Source organism: Sander vitreus, chromosome 4, assembly GCF_031162955.1.
Source record: "Sander vitreus isolate 19-12246 chromosome 4, sanVit1, whole genome shotgun sequence".
Classification (NCBI taxonomy): Eukaryota; Metazoa; Chordata; class Actinopteri; order Perciformes; family Percidae; genus Sander; species Sander vitreus.
The window spans coordinates 26,356,778-26,370,701 of record NC_135858.1 but is presented as its reverse complement, the minus strand read 5'-3'; the positions used below and the strand labels follow the sequence as shown (position 1 = coordinate 26,370,701).

The following is a 13,924-nucleotide window of genomic DNA, read 5'->3' as shown; positions in this document are numbered from 1 at the left end:
ACCTAGTGGCGATGATGGCCGACTGTGGCGTTGCCTGTGTCTTGGCCAAAAAGTTGCATTTGACACCGCAAAGACTACAATCGACGGCCAACTAGCACATCCATTCCGCGCCTGCGTGAGAGGAAATAACTCTCCATGCCAGCAGGCGGCGGTAACCTATTCTTCATTCAAAAAGGGGAACCAGATATACAAATGGTTCCTATGATACATACAATGAACCAATCAATCAGCAGCGGCAGCCCAGAGCCTACTACGGCCTCTCTGCTTCACTCCCCCCCTGCCGGGATGACAGCGGACATCGGGGGATAACTAGCAATGGCTGATGGGAACATCAGGCTTGACTCAAACACTGCTTTCCTAGCTTTGTAAAACAAAATGTAAGAAATAAATACAGCTATAAATGTACTGATTTGTTATTTATTATTGAAATAATAAATTGTGCACGGTGCACCAGGAACTTGGTGAACAATCTACAAAATTAACAGGAATTACAATTTAAGTGTAAACCTTTTAAATGCAGCAACAGATTGATCAAAACTTATAACAGGAATTTAAATTCCAGTATATAATCGATATAGTATATAAACATAGAATTGAATAGGTCAGCCCCATTGTCACGGATACCAATCCAGCTCTTTGAGTCAGTATCGTGCATGATATCAGAATCGGATCCATGCATCCCTACTGGCAACTTGACATATTGTCTAATATCAGAAGAAGTCAATTCTACATTAAAGTTAATGGTTCCGCCTTTTCTGACCACTGTAAAAAAAAAAAAAAATCAGTTTAATGAGTCACTTCTAAGCTGTTAAGACTTCTTCTGATGTCAGATCCTTCCCTAAAATATTTTTTTTGGGACAGAGGAGGAAAACAAAACTTAAATAGCGATTACATTCAGTAATATTTGATGATGATGATGATGACAAAATGTAATCAGTGGAGAGTATTCCTCACACTCACAACATTAGTTAATTAGTTAACAACAAAATACGTTTTAAAATCCATCCCCGGTGCAGCCTGTGAGAGAACAGAAAACACCCCTCTTCTTTTATGTCATTACTCGCTTTTCAACTCAGTGCTGTTCTCCAGCAGTGACGGACCAGCTGACGAATATCACAGAGCATCGTGGCTCTTTCTGAAAACGTCCTGTCATGTCTGAATGAAGCCGTAATGAACGTGTTAACTGTCTGATTGACAAAAAGCGGTGACTTCAACAGATCCAGTCCATGAAGCCAGGTCTAAAAACAGGCTTTATCGTATCAGTCCACTCTCCTGTTCTTTGTCTTCCCCCTCTGCATCCCTCTTCTTCTTCTCCTCCTCCTCCTCCTTCTCCTCCTGTCTCATCCTCTCCTGCTCTTTCTCCAGCTCCTGCTGTTCTTTGATGTCTGCCTCCTTCAGTTTCACCTCCACGTCCTCCGGAATCTCCACCTCCAACAGGTTCTCCATCCCCTGCTCCGGCTCGTCTCCTATCAGCACCTGGAGGGAGACCGAGGGTCCACTACATGACGTATATGCATATGGTTGCCAGTTTATTAGGTACACTTAGTTAAAGCAGTTAAAATCCAACATGAGTTTTTGAACTCTACACCCGAACAAATACCCCCCTCCCGTCAGAACACGTTTACCATCCCTCTTGCTCCTGCAGCCTCTCTCTTTATACATCCATGGCCGTTCTACTGTCCTGGGCACGAGCACCAACTGAATAGTGTTGTGTGTTTATTTCAGGAACCATGTTGTTTGAGCACCTCATAAATCTTGGCAAGAGAAAGTAAAAAATGGAATCGTTAATGGTATTAAATACGCCTGTGCTAAAATCTGCTATGCCAGGAGTGTCAAACTCAACTTCTCTAAGGGCCACGCTGGAAAATAAGAATCACATCAAGGGCCAGACATGTAGAGTTTATTCCCATGCTTTTATTTAATCGAAAAAGTAAAATATCTTTGACTGTATTATTGCATGTCTCATAGAGCCTTCTCACTTACAGTTTGGTCCACATAAAGCCCTGAACAAGTGAGTGAAAACAATTCCAAAGCCATCATAGAAATGAGCAAATCAAGAAAAACAATGATTACATTTTTAAAAAGTAGGCTACTACACAGCCGACTCACAACAACCTGTTTTACAGCCTGAATAGGCAAACTCACTGGTTTGTGGGGATTTTTGAGTCTCAAAGTCGGCAAATCTGCCAAATTCTGCTTTGAGTGTCACATCATTTCAAGCTGAAAATCAGTTTCCTGTGTTTTTGGTTTGGTACACAATATTTATTGTGAACCTAAATTAATATGCGGGCCGGATCAGAATTTGCGAGGGGCCGTATTTGGCCCGCGGGCCTTGAGCTGTACGGAAATCTGGTAACGAAAATTTACAAGATTCTGAGTCTTTTTCTGACATACTTTCAGGGCCGCCATGTGGTATGAGTATATGTTGTTGCTGACCTCTTACACTTGACTCTGAAACATTTTATTCACCTATATTATTGTTACTATTATTATTATTGTTTGTTTGCCTTATTTTTATTTATACTCTTCTCTTCCTTATGTATCTATTGCCATATTTGTTCTTACATTCACCCGCATTCATTCGTTCATTCAGTTACTGTGTGTATAGTCTCGCATTTCCTGACCTCAGACAGCGCTGTGGAGTAAGGTCTGGCTACATCACAGATATATTCTGGGATAGGAGAAGAAGAAAAAAAAACTCTTTGGGTTGTGTGCATTTTTTGAAACCATTCACAACAGTCGCTAAGCTCTGGACGCAACGGTGGCTCTGCGAAATAGTCTCAGGAAGGAACTTGTTTCAGTGGAACAATTGCACCCGGCAAAAGAAAGTGCCACATACAATATTAAATGACGTTAACTGTTCACACAAGTACACAACCAGTACTACAGTTCTACATCTCCTCTGGGCTCTGTTTTCAGGCTTTGGTAAATCGAGCCGTGACGGGAGACTTTGGCCAATCACAGGTCATTTCAGGGGCTGTATTGGCTGGTCTGTACATGCATTGCTCTGGCGACAGAGAAGGTAGAGCTGCAGAAAGAGGTCTCACTCTACTTCAAATGCTGGCGTTTGTTTGCTTTCTAGCCACTGCAGCTTTAATGGCAGGTCGGGGTGGGTGGGAGAGGAAGTTCGTTTCTTCCTGATATCTGCCACTGTAAGAGCATTTACATTGTGAAATGTTTTTTTGGATAAAAAAGATTTTTGAAAAGAAATACACCTGTGCTTTTCCTGACATGTCTACATGTCTGCCGTGACGAAAGGTCTTTTGTTGTGCTCTCATTTTCGTTCCTGATTCAGGACATTATCGGGCTGAAAGCAGCTCGACTCAAATGCTCCGTTCTGGCTGATTGGAGGTTGATCACGCTCCTCATGTGAGCTCTTCATTCAGTCATTCATTCATTCATTCACAAAATGGATCATGGTTTCATTCTTGTGTTTACTATGTATGTGTATTAAACAAAAAAAGGGTGTGTTTCTGTTTTCAGTTTGAAATCAAGAACCGGCACCAGAAAACACTCCATGTATGATCAACGCACTTTGTCTATTTCCTGTATTAGATTGACAGGAGCACAACATAAGCATATTATTGGATTTATTAATTTTTGTTTCATCTAACTTTTTTCAAGATGCAGAAAAAAGAACACATTTTATATATATTTTTTCATTTTATAGTCCAAAATATGATTTGATTGTTTAACTGGAGGGTAGCTTAAAATACAAATTTCCAGATTTGTTGCCCAACCTTTAACAGTAAAAGCACAAAGACTTCCATTTAAAGAGAGTATTCATTATTGGGTGGTTAGTAGTCTAGTTACTGTATGTGGCAGTTAAAAACCTTGACGATTTGTTTAATGATTAGATCTTGCCTACCTCGACCAGTTTCTCACAGGCTGCTGTAACGTGGACGTCCTTCTCCCAGCGGTGGAACTCTCTCATGATGTAATAAACGTTCTTCTCTTTTAGTGTGTTCCGGCCGGCTCCGGTAGCTGTCAGCTGCAAAAGAGGCAAACGGTAAAGAGCTGAACATGAAAACATGAGTGTATATGTGCGTGCCTGTTGTGTCGCACCAGTAAAAGTGTTTCCAGCAGCATCTTTCTGATGTCGGGGTCTTCTTCTCTCTTCTTGTCCTCGGGGAGGTACTGCAGGTCCACAGGGAGACCTGAACATCACATCAACTTCTGTTAGTCAGAACCAGCGGGTCTCAATACTTTCTGACTTCCCTGCCCACTCAGCCCCAAGCCCATTGGTTCTTTCTGAAGACATAAATCTCTATGAAGATTCACAAATATATAGTTTAAATAAAAAATAAATAAAAAAAGGCTCAGTAGTTTCCTAAAGCAGCTGTCCACTGTAGTTTCTAACAAATGTTACTCAAACAGGAGGAAGTAATGCATTTCGATCATTCGGTGCTCTAGTGAGTATTTCCAGCAGCAGTACAGTGTACGTAGGGTTGAGTCAAAATAACATACACTGTATTTGTTTCTGTTAATGAAAGTCAGCCAGTTCAACAGTGTGACTCTGTGTTTTTAACAGTTTTTTGGACAACAATGAAGCTCTATTATTACAGAGTAATAACATAGATCAGGCTTTGATAGACAGATAATACTAGTTAGTGGATCAATTCATTGTTGCTTTTGGTCTGCACGTGGCAGTTGTTGACAAAAAATAAATACAGACAATATACCTTCTCTTTTTTTGGGGGGCTTTTTCCGCCTGTAATTGATAGGACAGCTAGGTGAGAAAGGGGAGAGAGAGGGGGAAGACATGCAGGAAATTGTCTCAGGTCGGACTCGAACCATGGCCTTCTGCGTCGAGGCATAAGCCTCTAAGTACAGTATATGCGCGCCTGCTCTACCCACTGTTCCAACCCGGCCACAATATACCTTATCTTTTAAGGTAAGATACACTGAATTGACTAAAACAGTTTAGTACTTAGAAACACACACTCACCCTCATTTTCTTGCTCCGTCAGCTCTTCTGGACCAGCAAGCGGCAGCAGGAGGAAGGGCAGGATGTCCACAGCGTCGCTTAGCAACCACTCATGATGGGCTGGACAGATTGAGCAGAGCTTTGAAATCAGATGACTTGAAGTACTGTTGCACTACAGCAGAGATGCTTACAAGTCTCGGAGCTACAGTGCAAGTCAAGTCTCAAGTCTTTAGTTGTATGAAGTTTTTAAAGCCGGAGCTTATGATGAACGGCACAGCAGCTGCCGGTGCGGCTGACATGTTTGTTGTCCTCTCTCATGTGTGGCCGCGCGCAGCAGATACGTTAGGTATCACGTAGGTACGTTATAGGCAGGGAGGGGAATAACATTCAGCTCATCAGACGTTTCCTTAAAATAAAGACTGTTCACAAGTCCCACATCTCGAGTCCGAGTGGCTTTTGAGGAAGAGTCTCAAGTCAAGTCTGAAGTCACTGTGTGTGCGACTTAAGTGTGACTCAAGTCCGAAACTCAAACTCGAGTCCCCATCTCTGGAGTTCAGTGAGGACGCGACAGGTTTTTATGAAACACGTTGCTGAATACCTGGTGTAGCATCTCTCACATTATTTATTCGGTCTAATTTCTATGATTATAACACTCAGTCAGAGGATCACATTTCTAGGATTTCAGAGTCACCTGAGCTGGTGTTATCCCAGGGGACAGACCCTCATGTAGACTACATATGCGTCTTAAAGAGACAGATGCATCTTGCAAGACTGCATCGTATTTCAGGCCGTCTTGAATGCTTCTTGGATGCATTTTCGCTGTTTTTATATCAGATGGCTATCAGAGCTGCCCAGTTCGCATGAAGTGACCTAAAGTAAATAAGGTGTCTGTGTATCTTACCGTGGTCAAAGCAACAGTTGCGCAGGGTCCCTACGACTCCACCCCTCCTCACCGCTGATGCCTGGTACTGAGTGAAGGGAAGCAACCTCTGGATTACACACCTGCCAACACACACACACACACACACACACACACACACACACACACACAGAATATAAGGGGTGTAATGGCATGTGTCTCGGTCCTCAAGCTGCTTTCTTGGATTCAGTGTGCCCCACGGACCAAATATTATCACTGATATAGAGTGATACACTCGGACTGAAGCATTGAAGCAGCACGTTAGCGGAGTAGCTTCAGTCCTCCGTCTGTGTCTGCATATGATGCATTCAGGCACTGTACTTAGTGTTGGTCACCTGCGTTTTGGCAGAGCACGGAGCCCAACACACAATCACCGTAGTTATAGATGTACAAATGTGATAAAGGAAGAAAACAGACTTGAAAATATATATATAGCAAACGCAAAACAAATACCAGCACTCATAACAGTTTCAGAATGTGATACAAGATTTAAATAAATGTTCATGTAAGTTCAGCAATTTTGTGTCTCATTTGTTATTATTATTATTAAATTGATGTATTTCATCACTTGCAAAAAAAAAAAAACATGATATCGGCAAAAATGACATTTTTAAAACATTCTGTTGTCGTGTGAACGGCCCCTAAAAGGCTCTCAAGTTTCACTTGCTTACCATCCCAAATGACAAATCTGATAAATGTTTTACTCGTTGGGAGAAGCAGTGGGGGCTGGGGAAGTCCATACTCCATACATTAGTTTCTCAAGCCCTGTAAGCTAGTTTAGCTGGCTGAAGGCTTGCTGCCGTGACTGTGACGTTTGCCCGGTAGAATGGAGGAATTGACACGAGGTTGAGCATTAACTTCGTTGGCTGCATGCGGATGTGTCTGCAGACATGTTTTGTCAATCAGCCTTGTAAGTGCCGGCGTTGGCCGATGATCTCAAAATGGCATTAATCAGCCCCAATTATCGGTCTATCACTAGTCACTATCCTCTCTTTCCGAAATTCTGACTGTAGGATAGTGAAGGAAATCCCCACATCTTGCAAACTGCTGCAAAAAAAGGGTTCGATATCAGTACTGAAAAATTCCAAAAACTGGTAGACGCAGATATTCCCTCTGTCTGACCATCAGTTCTTATCCTGCTGTGTAATCAGTCACCTGTCCTTGTCCATAATGTAGTTTCTGGCCTCGGGCAGCTGGGTCAGGTTGGACAGCAGAGGACTCAGGTAGTTGAAATTAGCCTTCTTGTTGTAACCTTCAGTGCAGAAGACCTCCACCAGCTGAGCCAGACCAACCTCCTCCTGGAGGACCTGAAACAGCAAAGGAAACACTTCATCTCTCGTGATCCAGCACTTTGGGCAGGGCTCCGCCCTCGCTCCGATGACCCGAGAGGTTTTGTGGCCCTGTATGGGGATCAGCAGCTCACTGAAACATGGTGCAGTCAAGCTGGGACCCACCTGGAACACGGTCTTGCAGGTCTTCACATGGCGGGTCAGGTTGGACAGGATGGTGCAGATCTGATCAGAGAACAGGTACTCTGGATCCAGAACCCTTTTTAACAACACCGGAAGAACCTTGACATCGGCCAGCAAAACCTGGGTGAGACACAACCAAGAACACCTCTAACATGTCCGTCTTCAAAGAATAAAACCGACAGTGAATCCACAACATCTCTGAGGGCTAAATGGTTTCTTTTTTGTTGTGTTGCATCTGTCAAATGTCCATTAACAGCCTTCCTGGGAACAGTTGAGTTATTTATTACTAATTCATTAATAAGAGTTACTTTAGACCGGATTCTGCTGATCAATCAAGACTGCTCACCTGGTGCAGAGTCTCATCAGCTGACAGGTTGATGAAGATGTGGTAACAGTCCTTCACGATAGCAATAGAGGGGTCAGACGTCAGAGCAAACAGGGCCACCAGTAAGTCAGATTTAGAGCGGAGGAAGCGGCAGCCATCCCTAAAAAAAAGAAAGAGAGAGAGAGTTACTGGAAATCTGCTGGTCGGAAATCACAGACATAATACAGCTTCATCGTTTTATCTACTCGGGGTGTTCCTGCTTTCACTGAGATTTTACTTTTCTTTTTCATATGTAGCGTGAATGACCACAGGATGAGGTCGTTCATTTCCTGAACTCAATTCTGGTAAGACTCAAGATGACGGTAATGAAAATCTAAAGGACAGGAGGTCCACTTTACAACCCCCTGAACTCACAGTGCCCTGAGATCACTGACACACATTTTCCTTCAGACATTCCTTTGTTCTCTCTTTTCACCCGTGGGCCCCACGAGAGCTTAGACGGATCCCTGAGTTTGAACGAAGCGCTGAAGAAGCTTGCAAAGACGTTGACAAACTGCTCCAGTACAACCAAGACCATCCTGCCCGAGCCTTGTGTTCCGACTCGCCAAAAGTCGGAGCTGAAGAAACGGTGCCGGTCGACTTGCCATCACTTCTCCAGTTACCATCTGGTGGTGGCCCGAGGCTTCACCTGTTTGCTGCAGAGAGACAGACACAGAAGCAGCCCAGCGGAGGCTCTCCGAGGGAACGCAGCAGCTGAGGAAAGTGAGTTTCTCAGACCCCTCAGGACCGCCTCAGCAACACCCCATCGTCATCTCGGGCAGTGTCTCCATCCATCCATCCATCCATCCATCCATCCATCCGGGTAGGTCAAACTTTGTTTACCTGTCAACAGGGTTGGTGCTCTCTGGGTTTTGTAGGGAAGATTTAGGGAAATTAGGATCCCTTTTAGTAAAGTCTCCCTTCTTAAATCTCAGCTGCTACGCCTAGTTTTATCCATCTTGCCAAATACCTTATTTACTGGTTGTTGTTCACGTGTTAATCATCCATTTTATTCTCTCATTCACGTATGCATACAGTATGTTTATTTAGTAGCGTGTATTCTTAGTAGTTAAAAAAATTCGCCATTTATAAAAGAACTTGGTTCCATGTTTTTGGTGGGTTTAAAGTATATTAGGCCACTGTACACAGTAAGGATGTCCCGATTAGCTTTTTTGGCGCCCAATCCCGATAGTTGTATTTGCCTAGATAACAGAGCTGCACACAGTTTTATTGTTGACAAACTAATTAAGTAACCAAAGTAACTAAAACATATCTTCAGCTTAATAGCTGAACTTTAACGTAGGGCTGCTAGCATTTTTGTAAAACTCACATAGTGAACTTGCTGTATTCCGTTGCATGCTTAGTTTTTAGGTGTCGTATCAAATTGGTGGTATTGAACGTAGCTCTATTGCTACTGCCTTGCGAAACGATTGTATTGCAGATATATTTCAAGTGGATGTTTTTGCTGTTTTCACTTTCTAGTTGAAAATACTTCCACACCTGCTGACATCTTAGCCATGTTAATGAGTAATGCCAAGTTACTTGCGTGTTGACGTTCTGCCGCAAATTGTGCTCAACTGACGTTAATGAAGGTGTAAGGTAATCGGGGTGACTGCCGATCCCCACTCGGTTAAAAAAATGCCCATATTGATACTATGCAATGGGGATCGGGACATCCCTAGACAGAGTTATGGACTTGTAGCAAACCTTCAGATTATTAGACTGAATCAAGTTGTGGTCTAACAGTTTCTCTTTGACCAAGAGTGGTGCCCCAATCTTATTTCTTAAATATTTTTTAAACAACTGTTGCCGATAGCCACAGTAAAGTGCAGGCATCTTATAAGGTCAGCAGCTTATAAGATCCTACATGTCAAGTCTCACATTTTACCTGACTAAAACCTACATTGTAGTGCCTTTGATCATCATTTGTGATGTGAAAACATGCATCTGTAATGTGCTTCCTGCTCATAGTTTAGTAATGAAATCCTAACACACTGTGGGAGAAACTCTCCTGTCAGCCAGAGTGTTTATCACATTGGACGGCAGTGGATGAGGGAGGCACCATCAGTGTCGGCTTCAGGATTAGTTTAGCATTTATATCGGAGCGGTGAGCAGAAACAGGTCACATTATAATCAAAAGCTGCATTATTAATGTTATCATCATCATCCTCCTCTTACCTGTGTCCAGACATCCCCAGGATGTAGCCTGTGGTGTGACCTTTGACATCAGGACGTGTATCGGGGGTTAGGAAGGAGAGCAGCTCTGCAGCCTCAGAATCACTCAACATCTTCTAACAGTATCTGACAGACAGCAATAAAAAAACACAATCAGCCATCAGCTTAAACAACACAGTACAGTATACAGTCCCGCATGTATTACTTTAGTAAAAGTACAGAAGTCGCTTGTAACAACAAATGTACAGTATCAAAAGTAAAAGTACTCATTCTGCAGAAAAATGGCTTCTGTGACTTGACACACAATATATTATTGAGGTGAAGCTAGTTTTAACTACAGTTACTGAAATGAAAGATTAGATTAGAGGGGGAAATGTCTCTTTTGGTGGAACTGCTAACAACTCATCTGCCAGAAGTCCCAACTACAACTGTTTTTTTGTAAGGGATCACAAGCCAAATCGTTGACACCTTTTTTCATCTTTAACAATGTATTGTATTGCCATCGTTGAATCCAGCTGTCAGATAATGTAGTGGAGACTTAATTCTTATGATTATTGTGAGACTTTATAACACAAGTTTACAGCCGGTGTTATAATGTATTATGCAGGTAGAGAATCTATATTACATTTTTATTATTATTAAAACATATTGTTATATAATCATATACTTTTGCACACCCTGCCCAAACCGTACAGCCCCATTTTGCGCATATCATGGGCATTGTTTACTTTAGCATTTGGTACGTCAGAATCAGAACATGATTTATTGTCAAGTAAGTTACACTTACAAGAAATGTGCCTTGGTTGTCGGTGCATACATAAACATATTATAAGCATTAATATGAAATAAACAAAATAAATACAAAAACAAACATATACAGATAGTTCAACGACGTTTGCTGCCATGTTGGATGCATACAATGTTAGCTACAGCAGCTGAAGTTAAATTACGATTTGCCCTTCTTTTCAGACATGAGGTCTAAGTTTCCACAATTTGACAAAAAATGTGTGCTGAACTCTTGAACGCTGACTGACATGCTGTCAGTGTCTGTTTTTTCAGAAAATTGCCACCTGACAGGGAAGAGTGTAACGTACTTTGGCAATAAACCGTTTTCTGATTCTGATATAAAATGATATACCTTTAACGAGCTATATGACCCGTCCAGTTTTCATATCGCAGTTTTATCTCGTTTATATTCCTCTACATACATTAGACAACATGTGTATACTCACAGTGTGGATACATGTGGACACCACAGAGAAAAATACCTCGTTTTTTTCCGGGTTATCTTCCTCCTTTTCTCTTTTTCCAGCAGTTTGAAAGGTCCTAAATGGACGCTACTGCCCTCTAGTGTTCGCTCCATGTGGCGCTCTCCGGTTTGACATCCACAACCGGATCTCGTAGCAGCTGGATAATATCCCAAACTTTACTTTAAGGACATTTTGTACTTTATGTGACAGAAACTAACATAATGGGAATTGTATCAATGTTATTTTAATTTTGAGTCCCATAATGCATAATCTCTGTCTCATTACAACATGTCCATATACATTTGCCTTTAGGCTACTGTTAACTTTTTATTTTTATTTTTTTTACTGTTTACTGTTTTTCTACTGTATAGCCTACGTATTTATTATTATATCTTGCATTATTTACTGACGCCTCTTGTTTTGGCACAATCCCCTTTGCTGCTGTATCACAGAAAATTTCCCCGTTGTGGGACTGAGAAAGGATTAATATGTTATAGTGAAATATTATAGTAAAATGTTCTGATTGATTGTTGGTGACAATTGCAGCAATCACAAATGGAGTGAAAAAGAACAGGACGAGCTAGTCAACTCAACCAGAGACGGTTTAGAAATTGGTAGTAGTAGCCTAATAGAGAGTGGTGTAGTCTAATGTATTGTAGTGGGTATACTGTACTGTATATATATATATACATATATATATATATATATATATACATATATATATATATACATATATATGTGGGCCAGAATCTGCCTTTGGGGAAGGGGGGGCATATCATAGTGGGGGGTGTCCTCCCCGAGGGAACAACTTCATTTTTGTTGCATTTGGATACGCTTTAATGCACCAATTTATGGTGGAAATACCTTTATATAACCTATGTGAAGAAAAAGAACTAGGGCTGTCAATCGATTAAAAATTTTAATCTAAGTAATTACATACTCTGTGATTAATTAATCGAAATTAATCGCATACATAATTAATGGTGCCTGAACTGATACTTTTTAAGAAAGTAAAAAAAGAAAAGAAAAAAAAAGGGTACTAAACAACAGTTGGTGACATTAAAGAACGGCTTGTTTATTGCTAAGGCCATATGGTCAAAATTAAATGATTCAATAATAATGTATAACAATAACAATAACTTATTTCACTAGTAAATAGCTGTTGAACGACAAAAACAACCACCAGATGGGAAAAGGACATTTACAATAACTTCAAATGCACCACGAGGCTGTAGTTTACCAGTTTCATTGAACGCACCGTCTGTGTTGTTTCTCCGACGGCAGCTGCAGATTGTTACATCCCGGTGTTGAATCCTTTACAGTAAAACACAGTCACACTTTACACCGTTTAGCGTTAGCTGTCAGCATTTTAACCGAGTTTAATCCAGCTACTAGCTAGCGGTAGGCTAACAATGATCCAGGCAGAACATTCTCGTCTCCCTCCTTCATTTTACAGTCCAATGGTGGCTAGAACGGCTCTGTGTCAAACGTCAATATAGAATGGATTAATCTGCGTTCTAATTCTATTCTAATTTCCTGTAGGGGGCGACTCCACTGATTGCAAAAAGAAGCCAGCTTGTATAGTATACCCACTACTTCTCAATAAACATTTTTCTAATGAGTTTATGGCCTCAATCACTACCTTCAAGTCTTCTTCAATACAGCATGATGTTCATTTCGTAAATCATGGTCTCATTTATTTATTAAAAATAGAGATAAGGCAGGGGATGCTTAAGAGACGCGGCTACACAATATCCTGTCAATTGACCTGATCCTGTCACTGTGTGTTTTCACTTCAAAGTTAATTGGAACATTTTGGGTGCCTAAAAATGTCTTGTCTAGATTTCGGTAGCATCTTGCCTACCAAAGCTAGCTAGCGCTAGAGTAATTTAGGGAAACATCTTCAGATTTTTAACCAGCTTTGTATACTGCCATATACAGATGAACAGCATGAGGTCCCCATTTACCCACTGGCAAAACTCTGCTGGATTGTGGCCGGTTAGCTCAGTTGTTAGAGCGGGCGCACACGTGCAGAGGTTTAATCCTCGGCGCAGAAGGTCCAGGCAAAGAATTTCTTTGCTTTCTGTAGACGGGCTTTGGTCGAGGGTTTGAGTCCGACCTGTGACGGTTTTCCTGCATGTCTTCCCCCCTCATATCTCAGCTGTCCTATCAAATAAAGGCAGGAATGCACCCCAAAAAAAATAAAAATAAAAAAACTCTGCTGGATGACTCGCATCAGCTGGTTGTAAATAAGCGTTTAGTTTAGCACAGCACCATTGAAACCATACACGACACTGGCTTAGCTGCATCATCTTCCCCAGCTCCGCCCTTTTGTCCAAGTATGGTCACTTCTGGCTCCAAAATACCAAGATGGCGACGGCCAAAATGCCAACTCCCTGGCTTCAAAACGGCAGTCCACAAACCAATGGGTGACGTCACTGATGCCACGTCCAATATTTTTACAGTCTATGATATGAACATTGCTAAATTTAAAATACTATAGTTTCACATTGCCAGACCTATCTCCACAGCGCTGTGTCATCAGAGGATCTATTCTGAGATAGGGGTGGGGGGGAGACACTCTGGCTTGTTTGTGATTCTATAAGCCAATCACAACCGTCCTGGGCAATGCTAAGTCCTGAATGCAGCAAGGGTGCCCTTGCAAAATAGATAGCGGAGATATGTGCTGGATAAGGTTGCTTAGCCATTCCAAGAATTCTAGAACACGTTTTTTTAGACCTCAAGAATACACAGAATTTCAAATTAAAAATTTACTTTTTTTTTTTTTTTTTTAAACAAAGAATTTTACAAGGCAGC

The 13,924-nt window shown here is 41.6% G+C and overlaps 1 protein-coding gene across 5 annotated transcripts in view; it reads right to left on the bottom strand.

The window, feature by feature from the left end:
* Positions 1 to 11,174, bottom strand: part of hgh1 (HGH1 cochaperone) — a 12,274-nt gene extending 1,100 nt beyond the window's left edge. Inside the window, exons 1-11 of one of the 5 annotated variants that reach the window (XM_078249213.1) lie at positions 11,090 to 11,174; positions 9,861 to 9,983; positions 8,526 to 8,547; positions 7,665 to 7,803; positions 7,301 to 7,438; positions 7,002 to 7,153; positions 5,829 to 5,929; positions 4,949 to 5,047; positions 4,066 to 4,157; positions 3,869 to 3,991; positions 1 to 1,476 (exon numbers count right to left, since the gene is read on the bottom strand). The exon at positions 1 to 1,476 is cut by the window's left edge and continues 1,100 nt beyond it. In XM_078249213.1, the coding sequence (XP_078105339.1) occupies positions 1,252 to 1,476; positions 3,869 to 3,991; positions 4,066 to 4,157; positions 4,949 to 5,047; positions 5,829 to 5,929; positions 7,002 to 7,153; positions 7,301 to 7,438; positions 7,665 to 7,803; positions 8,526 to 8,547; positions 9,861 to 9,909 (1,140 nt within the window). In that variant the 5' untranslated portion in view covers positions 9,910 to 9,983; positions 11,090 to 11,174 and the 3' untranslated portion in view covers positions 1 to 1,251. The other 4 variants (XM_078249215.1, XM_078249214.1, XM_078249211.1 and 1 more) reach the window with 4 other exon arrangements.
* Positions 11,175 to 13,924: the final 2,750 nt, after the last annotated feature.